Below are 26,729 nucleotides of genomic sequence, written 5' to 3'. Positions count from 1 at the left end.
GCTTACAACATCTAACTCCTCAGAGCTAGATAATTGCAGCACTGGTGCTTCATTCGGGGCGGAAGAAACCAGAATGCATGCTTCCAAACCCTAAGAGAAGGCACTGGATCTAGCAGATGAGGGCAGAGATAAGGCTGGGCACGTTTCTAACCCCTCTGCTAAATTCATTTGTGATCCCCATGAACTGAATCGCCGCTGTGCCTTGGCAGCAGTGGGTCCTGAGCCACGAGGAATGTGAGCCTGAGCACCAAAGAGCGCCAAGTGGGAACGGAGTGTCCTTAATGGAAGATGTTCACAATGCATGCTCCGCTACCAAACAAACAACACACAAATCATGTGTATCCTCACCCATGATGTAGCGTGGGCAAGGATGACAAACTGAACTCGTGCTGCGTCGAGAAATTACGCTGTGGGAACACTCTGCGTGATTGCGTCGTGAAGCATGTGTGAAATCAGTCCAATGATGTGATGGGACATCATTGGTGGCTAGCACTGCACTCTTTGGGCATGCTTTATAGTTTCCGGGTTTGTGACATCACCCACCTCTGACGTCCCATCACACATTGGACTGATTTCACACATGCTTCACAATGCAATCATGCAGAGTGTTCCCACAGCGTAATTTCTCGAAGCATCACGTTTTGTGCTCATGATGATAGTTCTGATTATTAGATTATGTAGTTTGTTTTTAGCAGTTTATTCATTTGTGCAAAATATAAAAATGGTCCATACTTTCCTTAAGAGGTAAACCCTGTGTAACAGGCTGGTCTGCAGCACGCGCGATGAGACAAAATAGTAACTCAGAATAGATTGTATTTAAACTTCATAATATTCAGGACCACACAGGGAAACGTAGGAGGAATAGCAAACCAATAAACATACGAGAACCGACAAGGGACTGAACAAAACAGGGAGTTTAAATACACGTAGAACATAAAGACTGACAGGTGATAATTATTTGTAATAGAAACAAACGAGGAGATAATCAGTGACCAAGAAAACCAAAATTTAACCGAGCAGAGAGACAGGAACAAAACAAAACAGAATATAAAACTCCATAACCGTGACACCCTGCACCCCCAGTATGTTTTCTCAGTCCCAAGGCCTCTATGTGCCATACATAGGTGTCTAAATGTAAAAAAAAAAAAAAAAGGCGTGATAAAACATCTGATTTAAACTTTTTTATATTAATATCCAGTTGGGATAAATATTTACTCTTTTTTTTGGTAAATATTGGTAAAAATTATTTGACATCACTGCTTTGGCTCAGTAAGTAAGTATGTACTATTCCAAAAAAGTATTGTCCGGACAAGGAAATAATGAAATATAGAGACTGGACCTTTTGGAACTGTACTTGAATACCCCTGGTCTAGAAGCTCTCTGAGGTGGGTCAGGCCAAGGCCACTATTTCAAGATGCGGATTAAAGACATTTTATGTGTTTACAACTGGCTACTTGTCAGACTTGGCTCATTTCATAGTTTACCTAGCATATATAATGTCATTAGTTGTTAATATCTATGAGTACTCTGACAAAAAAATCTGTGTGTGAACATACAGAAAGAGACACAGAAGTAGACTCACTGATGCTGAAGAGGAGGAGGGCCTTCATGCAGAGGAACTCTTCCTGTGTGACCTGCAGCAGCACAAACTCCTGTGAGAGGTGCTTCATCTGAATACAGTGCTCGTACATGCTGGAGATATGCATCCTACGACTGACAGACAAGGGCAGATTAATAGACAGACACAGAGAGAGAGAGAGAGAGAAGCAAACTAAGAAACATCTGGCAATTTCAGATTGAAAGAACTTTCCATCCGCTAATTACTATATAGTATTACTGAATAATGCGGTCAGTCATATAATGACTCCTAAATCTCCTACTGAATTAAATATATTTCATGCCTAAAACGCAATTCCTGTCGGCAGTACTGGTAAGGGATATGGCCAAGATGCATTTAGTAAGGAAGTCTTCTATTTCAGATATTGGTGAAAAAGGCCATTGAGAGCATGTGTGCTCCCCAAAAAATCCAATCTCTCCTGGGATTGTGTTTGTGACAAAGATCCTCCACACCATAATAAGCCAGCTGTAAATTGTAAATGAATCTTGGAAGTCTCCACGATGGACTGTTATTGTGTGCATGAAGTACAAGATATGTACCTGCTCGACAGAGAGAGAGAGAGAGAGAGAGAGAGAGAGAGAGAGAGAGAGAGAGAGAGAGAGAGGAAGATAAAGAGATGGAATAAGGCAGAGAGAGGGCCGCTAAGGAGAAATGAAAGAAAAATGAGTTTGAGGAAAGATGGATTAGTACATTTACAAGACGAACAAATGGACAGAAGAAGAAAATGGAATGAGAGAGAGAGAGAGAGGGAGGAGGCAACAATGCAAAACACTGATGGGTGCTGGACACAAAAGAAAACAGGCAAATAAGGGCAGGGCGGATATAAAAGGGAATAAGACTGACTCATTGAAGACCAGGTCTGGAGCGAAATACAGCATCCGCGCATTGGCGTTCTTGTAGGATCTCCAACCCAGAGCAAAGACCATCACTCCCATCCAAGTGTGTTGTATGACTGTCATCTGATCATCCACATGCAGGTTACGGAAACCTGAGAGATGGGAGAGATATTTGTGGTTTGTGTTTGACGCCTATAGCTCACAGTTTGTCAGCTGCCTGGGTGATATTAACTTACTTTACGACTCTATTTCAATTCCGCCAACTCAGGCGATGAATCAGACTTAATCTGACGTTACTTTGAAAAAAAAATGCATGCCTATCGGAACCGAGGATTTTTAGTACATCGACTTGAACCAAACAAAACTGAGTTTGTAGAAGACCAGGCAGCATATGCACTGCTGTCAGGAAACAAAGGGGAAACATGCTGCACGTTCCTGGGCTAAAACTTGATGTCACTTTTCTCTGAACAGATTCACCATTAGCTTCAGTGCAGATTAAAATGCATTACAGTTTTATTATTGCTATCAATAAAAGGACATTGGAGAACCGCAACCAATCACATCAACCTAATTCCATCACACACTGTCACAAAACGAGGTTAAAAAAAATACATCCCTTTCCCTCCTGCTATTTTTCTCTCAGTATTTGATGGTTTGCCGTCGGCATATTTTACATAGGATTGAAGTCAGCCTTTGCTTTTCAAAAACGCCCTTTATCAAAGCCATTAGAGGGAAGTAGATTACACAACACGTACTCTTCAAGCCTTTCAATTGGAAATAAAACCATAATTAAATCACTGTGAAAAAATACTCCACTGATGTCCCGACATGAATCAACAGGCAGAATCTTTTTTAAATTCGGTTTTTTTTATGTACTCTTTGTATTTATAGTGGTTTCATTTGTTTTTTTTAAAACAGTAAAAAGTAATACTGTCACATGTCTGTCCTGTCTTGGTTATGCACTTGAGTGTTTTGTTATGTTGGGCCATGTCTGGTCCCTCCCGCTTGTTATCTGATTATTGGTTTATTTGTCCCACCTGTTATCCTCGTTACCCGCCTTATTTGCCTTCCTATTTAGTCTTCCTGTGTTTGCTGTCCTGTGCTCGTTCGTTGTATTTGTTACGTGTATTCGTCGTGTTGAGTTCTGTTTCCGCCCGGTTTGTTCTGGATTAAGTTTGTACGTTGTAGTTTTCTTTTGTTTATTTTATGTTTTGGTCCTTATTAAATACTTCTTACTCTGCACTTGAATCCACGGATTTATTCCACACCACGGACCGTGACAAATACTTTCATTACACATTGAATACATATTGTACATCATAGGACATTTTACAACTTGAACTAACCTTGTTTTGTCATAAAAAGTCAAAAGATCTGATGTTTTAAGAGACAATGAGGGTCTGCAGGGGTCCTCTCTGTGATATAATTTGTTGTTTTATGTTTTTATTTCCTGCATAATTCTGCATGTTGTTGCACCACATACTGATTTGGTACAAAAATGTTTTTCAAATAATTATAAGCAGTAAAGCAGTGTTGTTAAAATGTTTTTTTTAATTGTTCAAATAAATAATAATAAAATAATATACCAAACTACTTCAAACTATAAATAAATGTAAACTTTTCTCTAAAAAATGTGTTTGGTTAATGAGGCTTTTTATTCATTATGACATCCTGACCTTTTTTTTACCCGAAGAGGTGTATTTACATGATTGTATTAACTTATTGATATATTTTAAAATAAACTAATAGATAAAAAAATAGAAACTGAAATGAGTTATGACAATTTGACATGCTTAAATTACCTGGAAGTCCTTTGGCCCATTTCACTACCTTGACAAGTTGCCTCTCTCCCAACTCGTTAAGGCTGGTGAGGAGAGCAGCTGCCGAGTCAGGCTGAGCGTGATCGTGGCCGGCGTTCACCACCTCTGGCTCGATGGCCTCCAGGATGTTCAGGAAGATCAGCTGCGAGTGGAACGTCAGGCAGGGCTTGGGCGACAGGCACTGGACAGTCTCTAACGGGCCCTGAACGGAGCCGACCTCATCCGGACCTTTCATCTGTCCAATCTTTCTCAGCTTGCGGGCTGCGGCACAGAAAAAAACAATATACTCCAATAAACACAGTGGGAGTATTGCTTTGTAAATTCAACCTGCACAAAAACATAATATCAATCTCGAACACATCTTTATTTTATCTAGCACATATTATTTAGAAGCCAATGAACCAGGTGGTCTCTGAATAATGAGGCTGGCATGATCCTATTTCTGCTCATGAATATCTCTATTATACAATAGAGGATAAAACCTGCACTGCAACGGGTAGTCTCTATCCCACATTATCTTCTGCAAGTCAGCACAAAGAAATATTACTGGCTGCAAAACACACCTGAGACAATGTGCTTTTCCCTCGGCTGACACTACAACAAACGACCTGACAGGATTAGCGTAACTGCATTGATGTATTTCATAAACATGGAGCAGTACTACAGACATTCAAGAATGCAAAACTTTTGTCGTTCACCTAATACTTGCGGATGTGCATTCTTTCACCAGAAACGCCCGTCTTCCTCCCTCTTTTAACTATGCACAACAGAGTAAAACCATCTGTATTCCAAGGCTGCTGCTAATAAAGTGCATTAAATGAAGATGTAAATAAATATGCGTGTGTCTGTGCGTTTGTGAGAGTGAGAGAGAGAGAGAGAGAGAGAGAGAGAGAGAGAGAGAGAGAGAGAGAGAGTACTGTGCTTTAATTAGTTGCTACTAGTGAGTGCCTGTGGTTATGTTATGATGCTTAACACTCATGGTCTCCACTCTGAATTATAAATCAGAGATGCTCATTATTCAATGGGCAGCGTTAGGGTGAGGAATGAAAGACTATCGGTTGAGATGATTTACAACTCACAGACTTTAATGGTGCATTACTACAAACACCGACCCCCCCCCTCCCAAAAAAACTGCCTCTATTAAGAAGAAAAAAATGAATCATTTGTGAGGCCACTGATTTAAATGCCTAAAAAGCTCTTCGTTGCTGGCTAAGAGGACAAACTCAAGTGAAAATTACTCTCAGCCCTCTCAGATCCCCACAAAAAGGAGGCTCCAATTTTGCTGACGAGAGACCGGAGCCTCTCTGCTTGTGGTCTAATATGAAGTGTGGTAAAGCGACAGAAAAGGGGAGAGAGTAAGATTACAACTTTATCCTGAGGTGGTTTACCAAAAGCCTATTAAGGTTTGCGTGGCAAAGTGCCAAAGACTCCACCACGTGCTTCTCTCTTCAAAAGACACATTAACCTGCCATCCCGGCAAATACAACAAAAACACTGTCTCCTGTACCTTGATTTGCAGTTTTGTTTTGTCTTCAGTATGGAGTAGAACTGAGATCTAAAGTTTATGTCTGAGTTTGATTCAGCTTCAAATAGGCTGTAGACAGGCTGAAAATTATAAGAAAGACCTAATATTTTACATATTCTGTAATGTTAACATTCAGTCTACGGAAATAGACACCAATCGTGCAAATCAGCTTTGCACAGCGATGGCTTCAGGTGCCAATTTAAACAACCATAAGTCCATATCCAGTACTCTTAAAAAGGTAAAGTCCACCCATGAGAGAAGATGCAACTTCACTTTATCTCTAAAGTGAAACTGTGACTCCTTTGGGTGAACCTAAAACTTTCAAAACACATGTGAAGTCATTCAATGGTGTTTCTCTGAAGGTGCATGAATACTTGGGTAAATGGCGTTGCTGACAAAATCCTCAGACTGGGAAGAGTAACTGGAGGAACGAGGTGAATGTGTTAAAACTTAACAGATGACTGAGAAGCCAGCACTCAATAGTGAATGCGCAGATAAGTAAACAGTTTACCGCTATTTGAGAGAAAATGTTTTGTTTCCGAGTTTTGGTATTCTGGGCTCCACTCAGAATCTGTAAAAAAGTTTTGACTGATGTGAACTTTAAGCAAAAATGACAGATTTGTGCATAAAGACTCACTGGCAGAAAAACAGTTTGGGGACTTTTCTGCAATACATAACTGGATGCTATAAGTTTTCAGTCTTTAAAATGTTTAAAACATAGGCATGAACTGACAGAACCATTTGTGAGATTTGTAATTAAAAGCCAAAAAAGTCTCTGCTTTGAAATTGTTGATTTTATAATGAAAAAAAAAATATTCTGCTGCTCTTTAATGTGGTACGTATTTAATAAGCAGTATGTTCGAAATAAATCTCTTAATTCTGTCAAAAACTGTTTATCTTCAGAGGCTATTCTAGAAACAATAATTATATACTTAGCAGAGAATCAAATATGTAAATTATATAAAATGAGCAGGTCACATATAGGCTATAGTGAGCCAAAAAAACTAAAACAAAAAACTGTAAGAGAGACCTTCAAACAGAAAAAGACATGTTACATTCTAACATACTGAAAATCACAAAATGAAGTTTTATGTAACAAAGTTCGGGAGGAGCACGTTCAGGTAATCAACCAATCAGCTCAAGAGGAAGCCGGTATACATAAAGCTTTTCCTCACCTCCTGTCTCACGACAAGTGTCTCTGCATCCCTCCACCACCCCATCACCTCACACTCGGCTGGGTCTACCCCAGTATAGGGGGGAGTACTCTGGGTTCGGGCAAAATTCCGAGCTTGGAGCCCTCCCCTAGCCTGGGAAAACCCAGACAACTTCCGGCAAATTTAGATTTGCTCTAAAAGTTAGTCTGGCAAAGAGCTCATTCAAGCTCATTTCCAATCCGTCAAAATCGAGGCACCAATCAGAAATGTTGGGGCGGGCTTTACATGATGAGGACAGCGCTGGGATTTTGAAGCAGATTTTGTAGCCAACATTACAAAGATGGATGTCGCCGTCGAACATCACTCGTTCGAATCAGCTATCGCGTCTGTTTTAAGCGATTTGAACGTTTCCTTTTAGTTAAAAACCGAGCAAAGAACAACACTCGGAGATTCTCCGCCGCTCTGCATACGTCATCTCCTTCATTGCTCTGATTGGTTTTAGGCATAGACAGTATAAGAAGTGGACAGAGTCATCTCATTGGAACTCAGTTGAGACAGTTGAAGCCCATTTTTAGCGATTTTTGAGCACTTCCGTTCCTGACGCACAGACTCAAACTGACTCAACTTCAACTTCCAGTCGATGGATTTGGTTTTAGGTCTATCCGCGACGTCCGTTGGGGACGCCCCTCTGGAAATGATTTGTCTATGACGCTTTGCCAGACCATAACTCAGTTACAACTGAGAATGGTCTGGTTTTAACCAGGCTAGCCCTCCCCGGACAGCAAGCCAAATACCCATAAATATAACTTTAGATTTCATGTACGTGTGAACTCGTGGAATAGGCAGTTATCAGGGTGATAGAGGTGATACAGGTGAAACTAAAAAAATTAGAATATCGTGCAAAAGTTCATTTATTTCAGTAATTCAACTTAAAAGGTGAAATTAATATATTATATAGACTCATTACATGCCAAGTGAGATATTTTAAGCCTTTATTTGTTATAATTTTGATGATTATGGCTTACAGCTTATGAAAACCCCAAATTCAAAATTAGAATATTGTGAAAAGGTTTTCATAGCTGTAAGCCATAATCATCAAAATTATAACAAATAAAGGCTTGAAATATCTCACTTGTTTAATCTTTTTAGTTGAATTACTGAAATAAATGAACTTTTGTACGATATTCAAATTTTTCAAGTTTCACCTGTACATCAGAGAACTGCAGGATGATGCAACACCTGATCACCTTGTTGGGTTTATTTTATTTTATGTGATGTGGATTTCTTTGGATATGTGATTTCTCTGTATGGTTATCACAACTTTGGAGTAGGTGTAATAATTTGCAAAATTATGGCATTGAATGAACTGATGGAACTGATCACATTACACCAGGGACTCATTATTTCTGAGCTCTTTACTAATGAAGAAAACAATAACAACATAAATTGAACACAAAGAAGAGAAAGGTGGAGAAAAAGAAGAGTTCTAGCTAGAGTAACAATATGTGGAAGCGAGAAACAGATAGGATGCATTTAGTTGTAAATTGATCCACGGTGTCTTTTGAGCCCATAAGGTGAAACTATTCAAGTGCTTTTACAGACACAGAATTCAAATGTGTCATGAGGGCTGGGCAATCCGCTTGTCTACCAACTGCTCTGTTCAGTAGCTCGGTTACCACAAACAGATGTATTGTGTGTGACGGTTTTACAACCACACTTGTGTGCTGCTGTCTACTATTTGTTTTTGTCAACAGGAACCAGGAACCAAATAAACCATAAAAACTTCCTAAATAATGCAGTGTAGATGTAAATAGATACTAATTTTTAGGATCTTTTCACCTTTTGTGTGAATGTTGAATTTGGTATTTAGATTTTTGTATTCATATATCGTATTGTGTTTGAATTTTAATTTCATCAAATGTGATGTGATAATACAACTGAATTAAAGATATAGACAACACAACATGATAAAAAGGAGCATTGAAAAGTCACATTTTACACTCTGGTTAAAGCTGCTGTAGGTAACTTTTGTAAAAAAATATTTTTTTACATATTTGTTAAAACTGTCATTATGTCCTGACAGTAGAATATAAGACAGATAATCTGTGAAAAAATCAAGCTCTTCTGGCTCCTCCCAGTGGTCCTATTGCCATTTGCAGAAATACACGCTCCCGGTCAGAAACAACCAATCAGAGCCAGGAGGAATGTCTTAGCAGTGTCAATCACACTCGTGTACGCGCTGATCACACCCCTCTCTTGCACAGCGCGCGGCGTACCGTCGTTCAAACTCAAGATTGCCGGCGTGCTGCAGCTGTGCTTATGACGGAGAAACAACCTAAACTGCCAATTCTCGAGTGACACGTGCTCATAAAACAAAGAGGTAAAAGGAAAAAGACCGATGACGATAAACAAGCGAAAAAGAAAGAATTACACAGAGCCCATTGATTCGGTGTCAAAACTCTAGCCGCATAACATGTAGATAGAATGTCACGCACTCTGCTAAGCAACAATTGAAACCTGCTAATTCACTGGCTTGTCATGTTGCTGAAATAATGTACTAGCACACCTTATCTAGCATTATATATCTCTAGAATAATTACTTACATACTGTAACGTTAGTTACCGTTATATTAACGTTATCTTACTAGCTATTTATAACTTATAGAAAGAGTGCAACGTTATAAAGTTACATGTATTGCAAAATACATAATGATTTGAGGACCAAGTTTGTAGTCAAAGTATGGGCAGGCCATAGTCAATGTAAAGCATATTGTTGACGTTTAGTCCCTATTAGTGAATGTGCCATATAACTTTTTATCCGCTGTTATCGGTGGCCCTGTTTACTAGCCTGCGCGCTCACGACCGGCTCCGCTGTGGAGGACGAGCTGTGGAGGGAGGGCTGTAGCGCAGCAGAGAGCAAGGGGAAGTTGTGCTTGTTCACATTTTTAGGCTAAGTCAACGTTTTCTCAAAACTCCCTACTGCAGCTTTAAGTGAACAAAAATGCATTTTTGTGTTGTAATGGTTAGTCCCACCTCTACCTTTGTCATTTCAATAAATACCTGAAATCAGATGACTACACTGCTAAAAAATACAGCATAAATTATATGCTGGTCCAGGGCTGCGTTTCCCAAAAGCATCGTAAGCCTAAATTGATTGTAAAAACGATCGTACGACTGATCTTAATATTATGGTCTGTTTCCCAAAAGCATCGTAACTTAAGTAGCACTTGAAAATCTACTTGGTTACTCACGTAACCTCAGTCCCCTGAGTTAGGGAACAAAGTATTGCCTAGCTATACGCAATGGGAAAACTCCTTTTTCTCGATTTACTGAAACCTATATGTAAAACGCATTTGCAGCTGCACAGCTAGCCCATTAAGCGTCTGGCTCGCTCATAGGCTGTGCTGCAGCAACTGACGTGTAATGACGTAGAGTGATCTCATTGGTCGCACGTCAGAGGAGCCCGCGTCATTGGATGTGCAGTTGCATACAGCCCGTCAAGGGGCGTGGCCTCAGCCTATATTAGTCCCCGAATTCGCCATTATAGCAGGTTTATACGACTGAAGCGACAACTAGCCAGTTAGTACAGTGCGGTTAGTATAGTATAGCTACGCAATACGGGAGCGTGGGACTGAGGTTACGTGAGTAACCAAGTAGCTCCCGTTTGAACGGTCACTTCGTATTGCGTAGCTACAGTGGGAAGGACCCCTGCAGGACCCCTGAGCATACAGAACAAGCCGTAATCCTAACATGTATACATCACACCAGACACCGTTAGGTCTAAAATAATACATCTGAGTCAGTAATCATCTCTGCGAGGACATGCAGTTGTCGACCCTGCGGGCTCGACTTTAGGCCACGAAAGTTGCTTCTGCGCCGCCTCTGACTTCGCCGCGGAAGAAGAAACGCCGCTCTCAGAGGCCGCCGGAACCCCAGCTAGAAGCGTTCATCCCGCCGGAGCCTGTCGCCTCCCGCTCTCCTTCTCCGCCGCTTCCGGACATACAGTTGCCGCTGAGTGGCCGCTCTGTCGCCTCCGATGACGCCGCGGACATTAAGGAAACCTGTTCGCTTCTCGCTTCAGACAGTGAGGAATGGTCCGGTTCTCACGCCTCCTCGGCCCGAGAATCCTCTGGGACCCGCGCTGGAATCGAGGAGGAATTAGTGCGCCTCCTCTCACAGGCCATCGAACGCCTCGGGCTAAACGGGCCGCGCCCTTCCTGCCTGAACTGCACGCGGAACTCACGAAGTCCTGGAATGCCCCGCTCTCTGCTAGAACTCGCCCCGCTTCGCGTTGTGGACGGAGCTGCAGAAAAGGGGTATCTCTCCATTCCCCCTGTAGAGGACCTGGTCGCTGCACATTTATGCCCGCCTTCCACGAGATGGCGCTCATCTCCTGTGCTTCCCTCTAAAGCCTGCAGAGCGACTTCAAGCTTTCATGCCCACGCTTACTCAGCCGCCGGCCAAGCAGCCTCTGCACTTCACTCCATGTCCGTCCTTCAGATACTACAGGGTGATTTACTTTGTGAATGGGACGAGAGCGGAAAAAATCCCCCCACAGTCGCGGATTTGAGGAGCGCCACGGACATTGCCCTTCGCGCTACAAAATCTGCTGCTCAAGCCCAGGGGAAATGCATGGCCGCCATTTGTGTGTCTGAAAGACATTTGTGGCTCACACTCGCCGACATGGGAGATTCTGAGCGCGCCGCCTTTCTCAACGCCCTGCTCTCTCCATCCGGCCTCTTCGGATCTGCTGTCACGGGTATCGTTGACCGTTTCTCCGAAGTGCAGAAAGCCTCCCAGGCCATGAATCTTTTTCTGCCTCGTCGCGCTAGCTCCTCTGCAGGCCGCTCACGTGACCAGCCTCCTGCACGAGCCCCACCCCAGCGCCCAGCTCAGCACAGTCAGACTTCTCAGCGACGCCAGGGCGGCCGCCCTCGTTCTCGCTCTGACAGCCGCCACAGACCGCCGCCTCCTCGGGGGCCTCGGCCTAGGATCACGCTGAAACCTGATCACTCGAAGTCTCCCTAGCACAGCTGAGGAAAAGACGGCGCTCTCCCGCCGCGGCCGGACCGCCGTCAAAGTTTCGCCCTCTGTTAGTCCCCGCTCACGCGGCTACTACAGCAGTTTACCCCGCCATTACCAAGCCGGTCCCCTTTCCCGCTTGCATGAGCACAAACGCCGTTTTCACGGCGACCCAGAGAAATCTCAAAAAGAGCATAAAAGCCTCCTGTGTAGAAAATGTGCCCACAACACTGTGTTCACTCATGCACAAATGCATTTCAGTTCCCGTGTTTCTCACAGAGCCCACTCTCATAAAGCGGTTCCAACCCACTCGAGTTTCAGAGTGCATTAGCGCGCCCACGAGCCTGTGTGCGCGTCCCACCTCTGCTCACTCCGTTACACGGCCCTTAAACTCCTCTCTGAGTGTAAGTCCCGCTGTCATAAACACTTTGAGCGCGCTCGCGCAGCCCGCTATGTGCAGCAACGGGGACCATGTAGCCATTCACCCCTTAGCGTTACGCTTCAGAGCGTGGGAAGCTATTCCGGGAATTTCCCAGTGGGTGCTAAACACAATAAGGCTAGGCTATCGCTTACAGTTTCACCGCCGCCCTCCACGTTTTCGAGCGCGGCTAAAAACTATTGTGAACCCAGAAGCAGTGACACTGCTCCGTTCAGAGATAGCAAAACTATTGTGCAAAAGGGCTATAGAGAGAGTTCCTCTGTCTATGAGCGAGTTGGGGTTGCCCCCCTGCCGAGACAGGGGCTGCGAATACTGAACTTTTTGGACGACTGGCTGATTTTGGCACAATCACAGAGAGAGCTACTGTCTCATCGTACAGTTCTCCTCGACCATCTGAAAGCTTTGGGCCTCTCTGTCAACTGAACAAAGAGCGCACTACAACCCAGTCAGACTATCTCCTTCTTGGGTATAGAGCTAGACTCGGTCTCGATGATGGCTCGTCTGTCAACACAGCGCGCGCGCCGTGTTCAGCGTCTCGCCGCATCTTTTCAGATGAACAGACTCACACCTCTGAAAACTTTTCAGAAGGCGTTGGGTTACATGGCCTCAGCCTCCGCGGTGCTCCAGCTGGGGTTACTGCGCATGCACCCGCTTCAGCTCTGGTTGAAGAGCCGTGTGTCTCACCGTGCATGGACCACGGGCCGCCAGCTGATAAAAGTAACGCAGACCTGTATCACAGCTCTGCAGCCATGGACTGTGGCAGAATGGTTTCAGCGGGGCGTTTCCATGGGGACCTTTTCTCGCCGAAAAGTCATCTCGACAGACGCATCCAACACGGGTTGGGGTGCGGTCTGCGAGGGCTCACCGGCCTTCGGCCCCTGGTCAGCTCAGGAGAGCCTCCTCCACATAAACTGTTTGAAGATGCTGGCGGTCGAGAACGCGTTCACGCGCTTTCTTCCGCGCATTCACGGTCACCACGTGCTGATCCGTTCGGACAATATAGCCGTGGTCTCCTATCTAAACCGTCAGGGCGGAGTCAGATCCAGGAATCTCCTCCGGCTGACAGAACGCATCTTAGGTTGGTCTCAGTGTCACCTGCTCTCGCTCAGAGCGACGCACGTGCCGGGTCATCTGAACGACGGTCCAGACAGTCTGTCCAGGAACCCCATTCCCCCCGGGGAATGGTCCCTGCACACTCTTACAGTCCAAAAGCTGTGGCGAATATTCGGCAGAGCAGAGGGGGACCTCTTCGCCTCAGAAGAGAACACCCACTGCCCAATATTTTTCTCAAAGAGCGAGGACGCGCTAGCCCAGACCTGGCCCAGCCACCCGCTTTATGCATTCCCTCCGGTTTCTCTGCTACCACAGGTGCTTCAGAGAATCAGGGAAACACGCCACTCTGTGCTCCTCATAGCCCCGCATTGGGAGGGTCAGACTTGGTTTCCGGAGCTCACTCAGCTGTCACAGACAGCCCCGTGGCCCATTCCAATCAGAGCAGATCTCCTCTCTCAAGCTCGCGGCACTATCTGGCATCCCCACCCAGAGCGCTGGGCGCTACATGCGTGGGTGATCAACAACTACCCGTTGCTTTGCCAGAGGGAGTGTTAAACACGATCATACAGGCTAGAGCGGCTTCTACTAGAAGGCTCTATGCGTCTAAATGGTCTGTGTTCTCTAAATGGTGCACCGACAGAAACTTGGACCCACGGTTATGCGAGGCTCCTTCCTTGCTAGTTTTTCTCCAAGAGATGTTGGACATGGGCAGGTCCCCGTCCACTCTCAAGGTGTATGTGGCAGCCGTCGCGGCGTTCGCTGAACCCCGGCGCGGCCCGTCACTGGGCAAAGATGGCTTGCTCATCCGCTTCCTCAGAGGAGCTAGAAGGATGAACCCCCCACGCCCCCCTTCGGTGCCGATTTGGGACCTTTCCATAGTTCTCGAAGCTATGAAAGCCCCTCCATTCGAACCGCTAAACACCGTGGACCTCAAATACCTTTCGCTCAAAACAGTTTTTCTGCTCGCGCTCGCGTCAGTAAAACGTGTGGGAGACCTTCACGCGCTGTCCATTAGCGCTTCCTGTCTCGAGTTTGGGCCCAATGACTCCTTAGTCGTTCTCAAACCTAGACATGGTTATGTCCCAAAAGTGATTGGTACCCCGTTCAGGGCACAAGTTATTTCCCTATCGGCTCTGCCTGCATCCGATAGCGAATCTGACTCTAATCTCCTGTGTCCGGTCAGGGCCCTGAGATTATACATTACTCGCACTGCTCCAGTCAGACGATCCGAGCAGCTTTTTGTTTCGTTCGGTGGGCGCACCCAGGGGTTGGCCGCCTAGAAACAGACTCTATCCAGATGGATAGTTGATGCCATTGCAGCCGTATACGCATCAAAAGACCTGCCATGCCCTCTGGGCATCAGGGCTCATTCCACTAGAGGCATGGCATCATCGTGGGCATGGTCCAGCGGAATTTCCATTCATGACATTTGTGTGGCAGTGGGATGGGCTTCCCCCTCCACCTTTGTCAGATTTTACAATCTGGAAGTTCCCGCCTTGCAGGCTAAACTACTAGCAGTGTAGTATGTTACAGCTCTTCTGGTTGAGCTGCACTATAGGGAGTCATTCACACAGACCGGTTTCGCTCTGTCCCTCTCTATCATGTGCTTATGTACTACACAATCTCCGGCCCGCTCTGCTGGCCTTTGTCACAGGTACATATAATTATTCCCACTCATAAGGGTTCCCCGGGGTCTAGTGGATGCTTAGCACGCACGGCGTTGACCAGGTGTTCCCGTAGCGTAAGCTAGCTTACGCAATACGAGAGAACCTCTCGTAAGAGAACGAATCGGTTACCTAACGTAACCTCGGTTCTCTCTAGATGAGGGAATGAGTATTGCGTTCCTGGCCGTGCTTGTGCTCCTAGCGTTCTCGCTTCATTCTATGAAAACCAGAGTTTACAGCCTGGGGACGCTAATTAATACTCTCTGACCACGCCCGTTTCGGCGGGCTCTGACGCAATGAGAGCAGGTCAGACTCTCATTGACCGAGAGTTCATTCGAGTCTCCTCATAGGCTTAAGCAGTTCTCTGTGAGCGAACCAATGAGCTGCTAGCTAGCCCGCTCATGGCCTGCTGCAGCTGAACTGCGTTGACAATGGATACAAAATTATAGGATAATTTTTTGGCTTCAAATTTTCAGAAAAGATTAATCTTTCCCGTAGCGTAAGCTAGCTTACGCAATACTCATTCCCTCATCTAGAGAGAACCGAGGTTACGTTAGGTAACCGATTCGTTTTCTTTTCTGTTTTTCGTCTAAAATGAATTGGATAATTGTCTGGTATGTAACACCTATGCAAGTTGTCTTGTGGTCTTGCTAGGAGCACCCAAAAGACAACATATGCTGGTCCACCAGTACACCAACATGCCATGCTGGGACCAGCAACCAGCATCCCATGTTGGGGACCAGCAAACCAGCAACCAACATCCCATGCCGGCGACCAGGAAACCAGCATCCCATGCTTGTCCCAGCATGCAAAACATACTTTATGCTGTAAATTGAAGCCAAAGCTATAAAATCAGTTAAAAGGTATTTTTTTCACTGTTACTACCCATCGATATTCTTAAAATGAAGATCAAATATTTTTTACTAGGGCTGTCATAGAGTTAACGCATGTGATTATATAAATATGTATTAAGTAAAGTCATTAATATTCTTTAACAGTTCATGCATTTGTCTAATCTGACTGTTTAATGTCCATGCTCAATAAACAGACATACCCACATTTACTAAACTATGTACAAGAAAACATATCATAGCTTTACATTTTTTATATCAGCTAATTATAATGACTACAGACATACCCATAGTCCTACCCATAAAAATAACCTCTTTGCAATTATAGTATAAAAAAAAACATGAATTAGTTTCCTAAATGAGCACATGCCCAAATGTTTACAAAGTCAGGTTCTGTCATAATTGTCTCCAAAGTATAGCAAAGTAAAACTGCACAAACACAAAATCCCCTAGCAGGGCTCCCATTTATCAGTAATTTATAGAGAAAATCCTTTTAAATTAAAAAAATCTAATGAAAATAAGAACCAAATTGTCACAGTCACCGTCTGCACCTTCTGTCTTTGTCATCACTACACTTCCCAGGATCCCGCTTGTCTCCTCACCTGAACTCACTTCCTCATTAGCCACCTGTTTCTCGTCATGATCATCTGTGTCACCTGTCTTCACTTCATAAGTGTTCATTTGTGCTTGTATTTAGTTCCTTCCTGTTCAGTCTGTCCTTGTCGATTGTTAGTCATATTTAGAGTATTGTGTTTGCCATTTTGCCTGCCTGTTCCTGGTTTGTGAATTTATATATAGTAAATGTTTTGCATTGGAGCCTTCTTGGCTCAGACTCTTCTTCAACCCGCACCACAACCCTGACACTAATGTTAAACAAAAAATAAAGTGATTTGCAAACTTTGTATGGTGGAATTTGATAATCATCAAAGCATATGTTGTTTGTATGAGTAAAGTAAAAAGAGCAAAAAGAGCTATAAATCTGCTTTGTCTGATGTCTTTATAGAGAGAGACACAGGCATATATACTCTACTGTTGAAAAGTTTGGGGTTGGTAAGGTTTTTTGATGTTTTAGCACTAGTGTTCTCCAAGACTGCTTTTATTTGATAAAAATACAGTAAAAATATTACAATTTAAAATAACATTTTTATTTGAATATTTTAAAATGTAATTTATTCCTGTGATGCAAAGCTGAATTTTTAGCATCGTTACTCCAGTCTTCAGTGTCACATGATCGTTCAGAAATCATTCTAATATGCTAATTTATTGCACAATAAATATTTCTTATTTTATCGATGTTGTGCTTTCCACTTTTCCATGGTGCCAAGAAAATAAAATAATAACATTTTAAAAGCAAGTGTCCCTTTCCCAAGCAGTATACATTACAGTACATTTGCATGTTATCTGTTCTTTTGCTGTTTCTCCCATTAAAATTCATAATTTACACTGGTTAAAATGGATTTAGTTTAGGCACTAAACAGCTGTCAAGTTTGTCAAGAGACTGGCACAAAACCCACCTACAATCATTCTATACATTTAAAGATACCTCCACATGATGCAGGCACCTAGAGAAGGAGCTGTACCTTCCTTCTAAACATACCCACACCTACAGACCAAAGCCTCGAGTTAAACTGTCTCCAAACTTGAGATTTTCAAGTCAGTTTCTGTCTGTAAACTCCCAGTGTCTCTTAAGTGAAGTTAATATAGTTCTGAAGGGGGATAAGATTATGAGTCAAAAATTAATACATCAAAAAAGAGCAATGAATAGGGCATAGTCCAGAGCCGAAGGGGATCTGTGAACTGTCTCAGTTGCCTACTTAGAACCAGTAAGATTTCTGTTTTTTTTTCACTCAAATAAAAAACACAGAGTTCATGTGTCAGGGGAAGAAACAGGGAAGATGTGTCATCTGACATCAGACTTTTCACCAAATATCTCTCTCTCTCTCTCTCACACACACACACACACACACACACACACAATGCGCACATTGGGCCACCATTGCTAAAAAGTGTGACATGGCGCATCCCTATAATGACACCTCGTCTGATATTTACAGCCCTGATACCCCACCATCCCCTCAAGTGCCATAAACTGCTCCTGAAAAAATAAGAAGCCAGTTTTACTGTCATTACAGTTCTTTAAAATGCAAAACCTAGAGAAACTAGCACCTGCACCTGTCAGGGGCAACAGTTAAAAATTACAAACAGAAGGCTTTTTTCTTAAGCTTCTCCAATAATAACTATTTTCAGGCAATTATAGTCATCTGTCCATCCTACCCATTCTGCAACAAAAAAATTCTGGCCAAAATGTATTTAAATATATGCTAAATATATATTGTACACAGTGGAGCTCAATTAAAAAAAATTTAAATTGGAAATATAGTTTCAAACTACATATATTAAAATATATTTCAAAATGTATTTCAGCGACAAGATGCAAAATGCAAATGCAGATAGCCTACTAGATATCAAAATTAGATTTTGTATCCACAATTTCAAATTTAAATTACATTCTGAAATACACTAATCAGTCACAACATTAAAACCACCTGCCTAATATCATGTAGGTCATGCTGCCAAAACAGCTCTGATGCGTCGAGGCATAGACTCAGAGATCTGGCACCAAGACATATAGCAGTAGATCCTTTAAGGCCTTTTTTTATTTAAATGTGTTATAATGTTCATGTATTATAGACAACAAATTTAACAAAAATCTCAAATGTGATGTGGGTAATATATATATATATATATATATATATATATATATATATATATATATATATATATATATATATGTATTTTCAAAAATATACAAAATATGGCCAAAACATTATGGGTGAAAAATATGTTTAAGTACTGTCACAGTCTCGGTCTGCACCAGTCTGTCTTAGTCTGCACTACACTACCCAGCATCCTCCTTGTCTCCACACCTGAACTCACTCCCTCAATTACCCACCTGTTCATCGTCTTTATCACCAGTGTCACCTGTCTTCACCTTGTTATGTTTGATTTGTTCTTGTGTTTAGGTGGCTTCTGTTCAATCTGTCTTTGTCGGTTCTTGTCATAGTGTTTTTGTGAGTGTTCCTGCCTGTCTTCCTGCCAATCTGTACCTGTGAGTTTTTGAAGTAAACTAATTGAATTGGAGCTTATGACTTTGCCTTTCTTCACCCGCACCACACCCGTGACAGAAGAACCGACCAAGAAAAAGTATGGAAGTTGGCCGCTTCCTATCAACCCCAGCCAATGGTTTGGTCCATTGTTTTCAGGACGGTCTCCCAATTGAGGATTATGTCTCCGAATTTCAGAAAATTTCCAACGGGGTAAGCTGGACAGACGACGTCCTGAAGTCTGTGTTTTGGGGCGGTCTAGATGAGAGCCTGTACCAGCAAGCTCCAGCGGCAACAATCCCAGGCACTTTTGTCCAGTACCTGGATCAGGTGCTGTGGTTGAGTGGCTCCCCTTTCACCGTGGGGCCAGAGTCTCGTCCAGCCAGAGACCGTCTAGCCAGAGACCGTCCAACTAGTGAATGTGTTATAAGCCCTCTTCCCCGCTGGTTCCGTCCAGCACCAAGCCCTCTTCGCCGCTGGTTCCGTCCAGCACCAATGTATAGGCATAGGTCTTCGTCCCGGCCATCCAAGGGTCCTCTACGCCGTGGCCGCCCGAGGCTCCAACAGCTCCGCCCTGGATGCACGAGGGTTCGTCTGCTCTGCCCTGGCCACGCCCGCGTCCTGCTCTGCCCTGGCCACGCCCGCGTCCTGCTCTGCCCTGGCCACGCCCGCGTCCTGCTCTGCCCTGGCCACGCCCGCGTCCTGCTCTGCCCTGGCCACGCCCGCGTCCTGCTCTGCCCTGGCCACGCCCGCGTCCTGCTCCGCCCTGGCCACGCCCGCGTCCTGCTCCACCCTGGCCACGCCCGCGTCCTACTCCGCCCTGGCCACGCCCGCGTCCTACTCCGCCCTGGCCACGCCCTGCTCCGCCCTGGCCACGCCCATGTTCTGCTCCGCCCTGAAGGCTTCCCGCTCCTGTGATCAGGCTTCAGGGTGCCCACCCCCCCACCCCTGTTCCAAGGCGTGAGGTCACGCCTACCAGGAGGGGAGAGTTATGTCTCCGTCTGCACCAGTCTGTCTTAGTCTGCACTACACTACCCAGCATCCTCCTTGTCTCCACACCTGAACTCACTGCCTCAATTACCCACCTGTTCATTGTCTTTATCATCAGTGTCACCTGTCTTAACCTAATGTTTGATTTGTTCTTGTATTTAGGTGGTTTCTGTTCAGTCTGTTCTTGTTATTGTCATAGTGTTTTTGTGAGTCTTCCTGCCAATCTGTACCTGTGAGTTTTTGAAGTAAACTAATTGAATTGGAGCTTATGACTTTGCCTTCACCCGCACCACACCCGTGACAAGTACATATATTTTGAAATATATTTTAGCATATATAATTATTGTATATTTTGAAATATGTTTAAAAATATATTTTGTGTGTGCAATGTTTAACTAATCATCTTTTTTTTGTCTTAATGTACATTATACATTTTCTTATTGCCTTGAACCTTATCCCCTTTTTTTATTTCCCTTGCTTGTGTCAGTCGTTCTGTGTCTGCTCTTAGCTGCTCTAGCGACTTTTCTTTTGTGTTTGTTATGAAATAATATACTTTTCTCAAATTCTATAGGGATTCATCTAAAATACCCACTCTATACAATGTGCATGCATGAATTTGCAAGTTAGAAGCCATTTTACTTATTTGAAATACAAATGTATAAATAAATGTAATGTCTGGTATGACAAAATTGTGTTATTTAGTTATAGACAAACAGTTATTTGAGTCTCTTTCACACCGATAAGAAAAAAAGTGAGCCAACCCCAGGGGTTAAAGTCCCCATGAATTCAAAATGGACCATACTTACTTTGTTTGCCTAAATTGATCGTTTTGTGGTGAACAATTCATCCATGCAAGTCAATCCACACAAAAAAAAAATTTGGCTTCGTAATCTTTAATCAAAATCTGAAATTTCCCCTCCCCTCTGCGTTGGAGGACCTTGCCTGATGACGTAGGTTTCACGGTTTGGGCGTCTTCTTAACATCCGTAATCACGCCCCTCCAACTGACAGTAGACAGGCTGAATGAAAACACCTACTTTTCTAGATCCAATCAGGTGCTAGTTGGGGAAAAAGCCACGCCCACCATTTTGCCTCATTTAGTATTCCGTTTCTCTCGGAAATACGTCACAACACTGGAGAAAAGTCGTTTGCAACTTCCGGTTCACGGGGACTTTAAGTATGGCTAAACTTTGCGATGAACTGACGGACAAGATGAAGGGTTTTTACATTATGGGATAAAACCATTAGTTAAAGGTGCTCTAAGCGATGTCACGCGTTTTTTAGGGCAAAACATTTTTTGTCACATACAGCAAACATCTCCTCACTAACCGCTGGCTGCCTGTCCCCTGAACACACTGTAAAGAAACGCGATCTCTGTAGACAGCCCAGGCTCCACAAACAGCAACAAAAGCAAACTGCAGCGACCCGCTCCCTGAAACATAATAAACTATTCCAGCCAATGACCGACAAGAAGGGTTTGGGGGTGTGGTTTGGGGGGTTAGTGTGCGGATGAGGAGGAGGGAGGGTCTAGCTAGCCTCCGTTTTGTTTGACAATAGTTCGAACGTCAACAAGAAGTGACGTCACCCAGGATCGCTTAGAGAACCTTTAATAAAAAGAGAGGAGACCAAGTTTACAGCATCCCTTCCACTGAAAACAATGTGTATGTTCACCGTCAACCAAAACTGTACATAATCACATAAAAAATATCATTAGAATTTCAGGGTTCATCATTTACAATTAGCTGGAGATCCTGGGAACCAACAAGAGGAATGTGCGCTCAGCTCCTGACTGCTGTAAGTCCTCTAGTCACTGAAGTTCCTCTGAGGCCTGCTGGCATCTGCATGTAGGCAACTCTTTGCTATACTGCATTGCCACCATAAAAAATGAAGTGAATGTAATTCTGCATGAGCGTGTCTAAAGACTTTCCTCTTTAGATCAGCACAGCTTTACAGTTTGTTTTACTGAGGATTTGGACTGTTCAGTAAGTGAAAAGATAAAAGATTTCCAATATTTCCACTAACAGGTTGCTACATTATCTTCCTTAAGTCCTTCAAAATCATCTGAGATGTAGTTTTTATTAGAAGCTGTGGAAAGTGTTTTTTATTTATTTATTTTTGTATCACAGTGACAGGTTGTCTCTACCCTGTTTCTCTTTTTGTCTCTATTTTTCTTCTCTTTTTTCCTCTCTTTGTTCAGATTTCTACACACCTTATCTCTTAACCTCCCCCTCTTAGGCAAAAAGAAGATTCAGTCAGACTAAGACTAAAGCAGTAGATCTCAGGGGCCTTGGGGAGAGAGATTACCTGTGCTTCGTTGCCTGGCCTGTCTCTAGGACACCACGTCCTGTCAAAGACCAGCAATACTCTGATCATCTTGTGACTCACAGAGCTGTACCAATACACATTACTTCCTATGTCTCCACATACAAAAAAAAAACACACTTTGTCTAGGTCAGAGTAGTGGTACAGTGGGTCAATGTTCTAACAAAATAACTTTTTTTCTGACAAGAGGAGGCAGAACTCAAATTTATCAAATGGATAGTTCTGCTATCTGAGCCCTGTTCAAAGATGTAAAATATGCACACCTGTGTCCGCAAAATCAATTGAATTCTACATTAATGCATCATGATGCAAGAGTAAACAGTCTACAGTTAGGATAATAAATTATATTACTTGGTGTAAGAATTATTTAAGTTGATTATTATAATTAGTTAACAAAATTCTTTACTGAACATTTGCATTTATCACAAATATCACAATAAGCCACTCAAGGCTGTGCGTTATACAGATTTCACCGCAGAAAAAGGGATTCTTAACACCCTTTAACCATGGTGAAATTAGTCTTCTTGAGGCATTATGCTTTAATATAACTTACACACATAAAAAGTTTACAAGGCTAGACTGAGAACAGACGTCTGAATTTCCCCCTGGAACGCCTCCTGAAATACTTCAAAATCACCCAGACAAAACTGTCATATTAAAAGGCTGAATGAGAGCCAACTACATCAAATGTACAGTTTAATTGTGTAATTGTTTAATGAGTCTGTATAATTGGTGTGATGAAAGGTGTATTAATCGGAGGTGATGAGGTGTCATGAGGTAGTATGCGTTTACAAAACAGAGAATAAGAGTTTAGAAACTTCAACGAGAGAGACATTTATAGATCTATTGTTTTGGGGAGAACAAAGAATCTGTTAAGAAATTTCCAAAGCAAACTCAACTTTAAATTGATCAGAAAACAAGAGACTTAACTGTTTTAAATTATAATATTAATAGTGTTATCAAAAGAACAAATTAACACATGCAATTAATGAGTTTTTACACAAAATTCATTCTTTTTGTTCTGTGTGATTTAAAAAAAAACTCTACAGCGTGAAACCTAGCACCTGGTACATTACCTCTAATATATGTATAATCAAACCCAAGATGTTAATCAAAAGTAAATAACTTATATGTTGGAATTTAATCCTCATGTTAAAGAGATAGTTCACCCAAAAATGAAAAGTCATACAGTTTTCGAACAACACGAGGGTGCGTAAATGATGACAGAAATGTAATTTTTGGGTGAACTGGTTCTGGAATACCAAACTGGAACTTTGGTATTAGCCCGGTTCTGTCAACACTGCATTGGCTCCCTATTAAACATCGTATAAATTTTAAAATATTGTTGATTACCTACAAAGCACTAAATGGTTTAGCTCCGCAGTACTTGAGCGAGCTCTTAACGCATTATAGTCCTTCACGTCTACTGCGATCTCAAAATTCCGGCCAGTTGATAATACCTAGAATATCTAAATCGACTGCTGGCGGTAGATCCTTTTCCTATTTAGCACCAAAACTTTGGAACAGTCTTCCTACCATTGTCCGGGAAGCAGACACACTCTGTCAGTTCAAAGCTAGACTAAAAACACATCTCTTTGACCTAGCATACACATAATACATTATAGACTTCTATAAATTCAATGTTAGGCTGCATAGATTAGGTCAGCCGGAACTGGGAACACTGGGAACACTTCCCTTAAATCTTGATGTACTCGCTACATCATAAGAAGAATGGCATCTACGCTAATATTAGTGTCTTTGTTTATCCCGAGGTTTTCCCGCAGCCTGCCGGATCCAGGCCGTGTCCAGATCTGACGAAGGAGATTCGCCTGGACCCGATGACAATGCAGTGCTGAAGTATCCACTATCCTCTCCCTATGGAGGATCCCTTTCCCACTCTACAGATAAAGCGCTGTGAATTCCGGCTCGCGTACCCCGAAGTGATAAAATAAAACAAAATTCTGTATCAAAATTTATAGGCAAGAAAAGTAGTTTGTTTAGGCTGGGTTGTATGAATTACAAACCTGCGCACATATTTTAAAAAGCACATAACTATAGAATTCTGAATGAGCATGTGAACGCCGTCAGCGTTAATCACAGGTTCGTGTTTAAAGTCTGATCATTTCGACGGAGGTGAATCAATCAAAGTTAACTTTAGCTGGAAGTAACATTATTCAAGAACCGCTATAACGCCAAAACAATCTGTTACCTTAAATTATATGTTTATCTCTGTAAAGCTGCTTTGAAACAATTCATTGTTAAAAGCGCTATATAAATGAAGATGACTTAACTTGAACTATCTCTTTAATGAACGCTGTTTATGCAAACAATTGAGCACTGATTAAAGAGTGCAGCTTCAAGAATTTACACTATGGGCCCTATATCTTGTACTCGGCGCAAATGACTTTGTACACTGACGCATGTATCATTCCTATTTTGCACCCGCGCAAAGCGGACTTTTCCCTCCACAGACACATGTCGGTTAACTAAGAAATACACTTGCGCTCCCCGGGGCGGTTCAGCGCAAAGAGGAGGCGTGTTCCGGCGCAAACTTTCCCTCATGCTATTTTGCTGTTCTATAAAACAAATGTGCCACTGACCAGAAAAAACCTAGTCTAAAGTCAGTGGCGCGTTGCGCGTTGTTCATTATGCTATTTTAAGGGCGCATGCTTGGCCATAATCAATGTAGCGTGTGCACAACGCGCATACACTTTTATTCTCTCATCTAAGCAGCAGTTTTCATTTATGCAAATCATACATTATTACGATAGATAGATAGATAGATAGATAGATAGATAGATAGATAGATAGATAGATAGATAGATAGATAGACAGACAGACAATTTATTATAAAAGCATACATGTAGCTTACACATTTACCCAAATTATCATACGCCTGTTTAACAGAAGTTAATTTGGGTGGGTTTCTCAAACTTTCTCCATCCCCAATGTCACTTCTCTGTGTTTTACGGCCCTGACGAGAACGTTGCTCTCCTCGGCTATGAACCGCTCCTGGTGCGCGCCTGGCAAATCCGCCGTTATAATAGGAATCCGCTTTAGAACAAGCGCGCCTGCTCTTAAAGGGAATGTGAGATGACGCTCTGATTGGTTTATTTCACGTTACGCCCAAACCACACCTATGAATAATGAAGCTACTTCAGACCAACCCCTTTTAGATTTGCGCCAGGCGCAAGAGGTATTTATCCCGCCGGGAAAATAGCAACAGCGCCGGGATCCGCCCACAAAGTTACTTGCGCTTTGCGCTTTGACACTTGCGTTTCAGATCGTTAAAATAGGGCCCTATGAGTGTTATCTACACAACTTGCCAAACATAATATTAATAACACATTGACCTGTTAATTATTAATTAAGCCTGCACGATTCTGGCTGATATAGAAATAATTTGTTTCATTTAATGAACATAAACAAAAATGGCAGATATTATAAATATTATAAAATAGTACTTTGATAAAAAAAAAATCTAAAACATAGAAGCAGGCAGGCAAGGGTCAATAACAGCTGTTCTACTGTATTTAACAAAATAACAAACATAAGGTAATTTAATAAACTCAGGTGCAATACAGAATGATGAAGCACAATGTAAGTGAAAACTACTGGACACTGAACAGAGCCAATCAGGGCTTAAATACACAGGAGATAATTGAAGGCTAAACAAGGGGCAGGTGAACATAATCAGCAACTAAGGGAACAAACTAGAAAGAGGGAAAACAGGAAACAGGAACTAACAATTTAACTAGCAGTGTCACATTTCTTCAAAACGAAACTGAAATTAAAATGTCAAAGTGGTCTGAAATACACAAAATTATTGGGCACCTTGACATTGATTAAAAGTTCCTTTACTTTTTTCATGAAAACGGTCTCGGGTTACGACTGTAACCCTTGTTCCCTGAGAAGGGAACGAGAGACTGCGTCGATACGACACTATGGGGAACGCCCCTTAGCATAACGCGTCTGAAGTATGAATGAAACTAATTCAATCTTATTGGCGTTGTGTGATGACGTGTGACGGCATACACAGAAGGTACAAAGGGATGCCACCACACAACAGCGTTAGCTTCGTGATGAAGCAAGTCGCTCCCAGGCAGGGGAAGGCGTGGCGGAGGGACGCAGTGTCTCGTACTCTTCTCATGGAACAAGGGTTACAGTCGTAATCCGAGACGTTCCCTTTCGAGGGAACTCGAACTGCGTCGATACGACACTATGGGCCGTACAGCTTCCTGGTGGATGGAGTATTGTCTCGACTACTGCTGGTGACAGGCCAGCCTCTAGATACTGTGCCCCCTCAGAGGCCAGACCCATAGGTTCCAAAGC

The 26,729-nt window shown here is 42.9% G+C and overlaps 1 protein-coding gene across 1 annotated transcript in view; it reads right to left on the bottom strand.

Annotated features, from left to right (window-relative positions):
• Positions 1-26,729, bottom strand: part of ar (androgen receptor) — a 117,449-nt gene that overhangs the window by 11,446 nt on the left and 79,274 nt on the right. Inside the window, exons 4-6 of the mRNA XM_056241369.1 lie at positions 4,257-4,535; positions 2,462-2,606; positions 1,583-1,713 (exon numbers count right to left, since the gene is read on the bottom strand). Of these exons, the coding sequence (XP_056097344.1) occupies positions 1,583-1,713; positions 2,462-2,606; positions 4,257-4,535 (555 nt within the window). The remainder of the gene's footprint in view (positions 1-1,582; positions 1,714-2,461; positions 2,607-4,256; positions 4,536-26,729) is intronic.

Source organism: Rhinichthys klamathensis, unplaced genomic scaffold (genome assembly GCF_029890125.1).
Source record: "Rhinichthys klamathensis goyatoka isolate OS25496 unplaced genomic scaffold, OSU_Roscu_1.1 h1tg000639l_1, whole genome shotgun sequence".
NCBI classification, from domain to species: domain Eukaryota; kingdom Metazoa; phylum Chordata; class Actinopteri; order Cypriniformes; family Leuciscidae; genus Rhinichthys; species Rhinichthys klamathensis.
The sequence above is the reverse complement of the archived record's forward strand: the minus strand, read 5'-3'. Positions and strand labels throughout refer to the sequence as shown.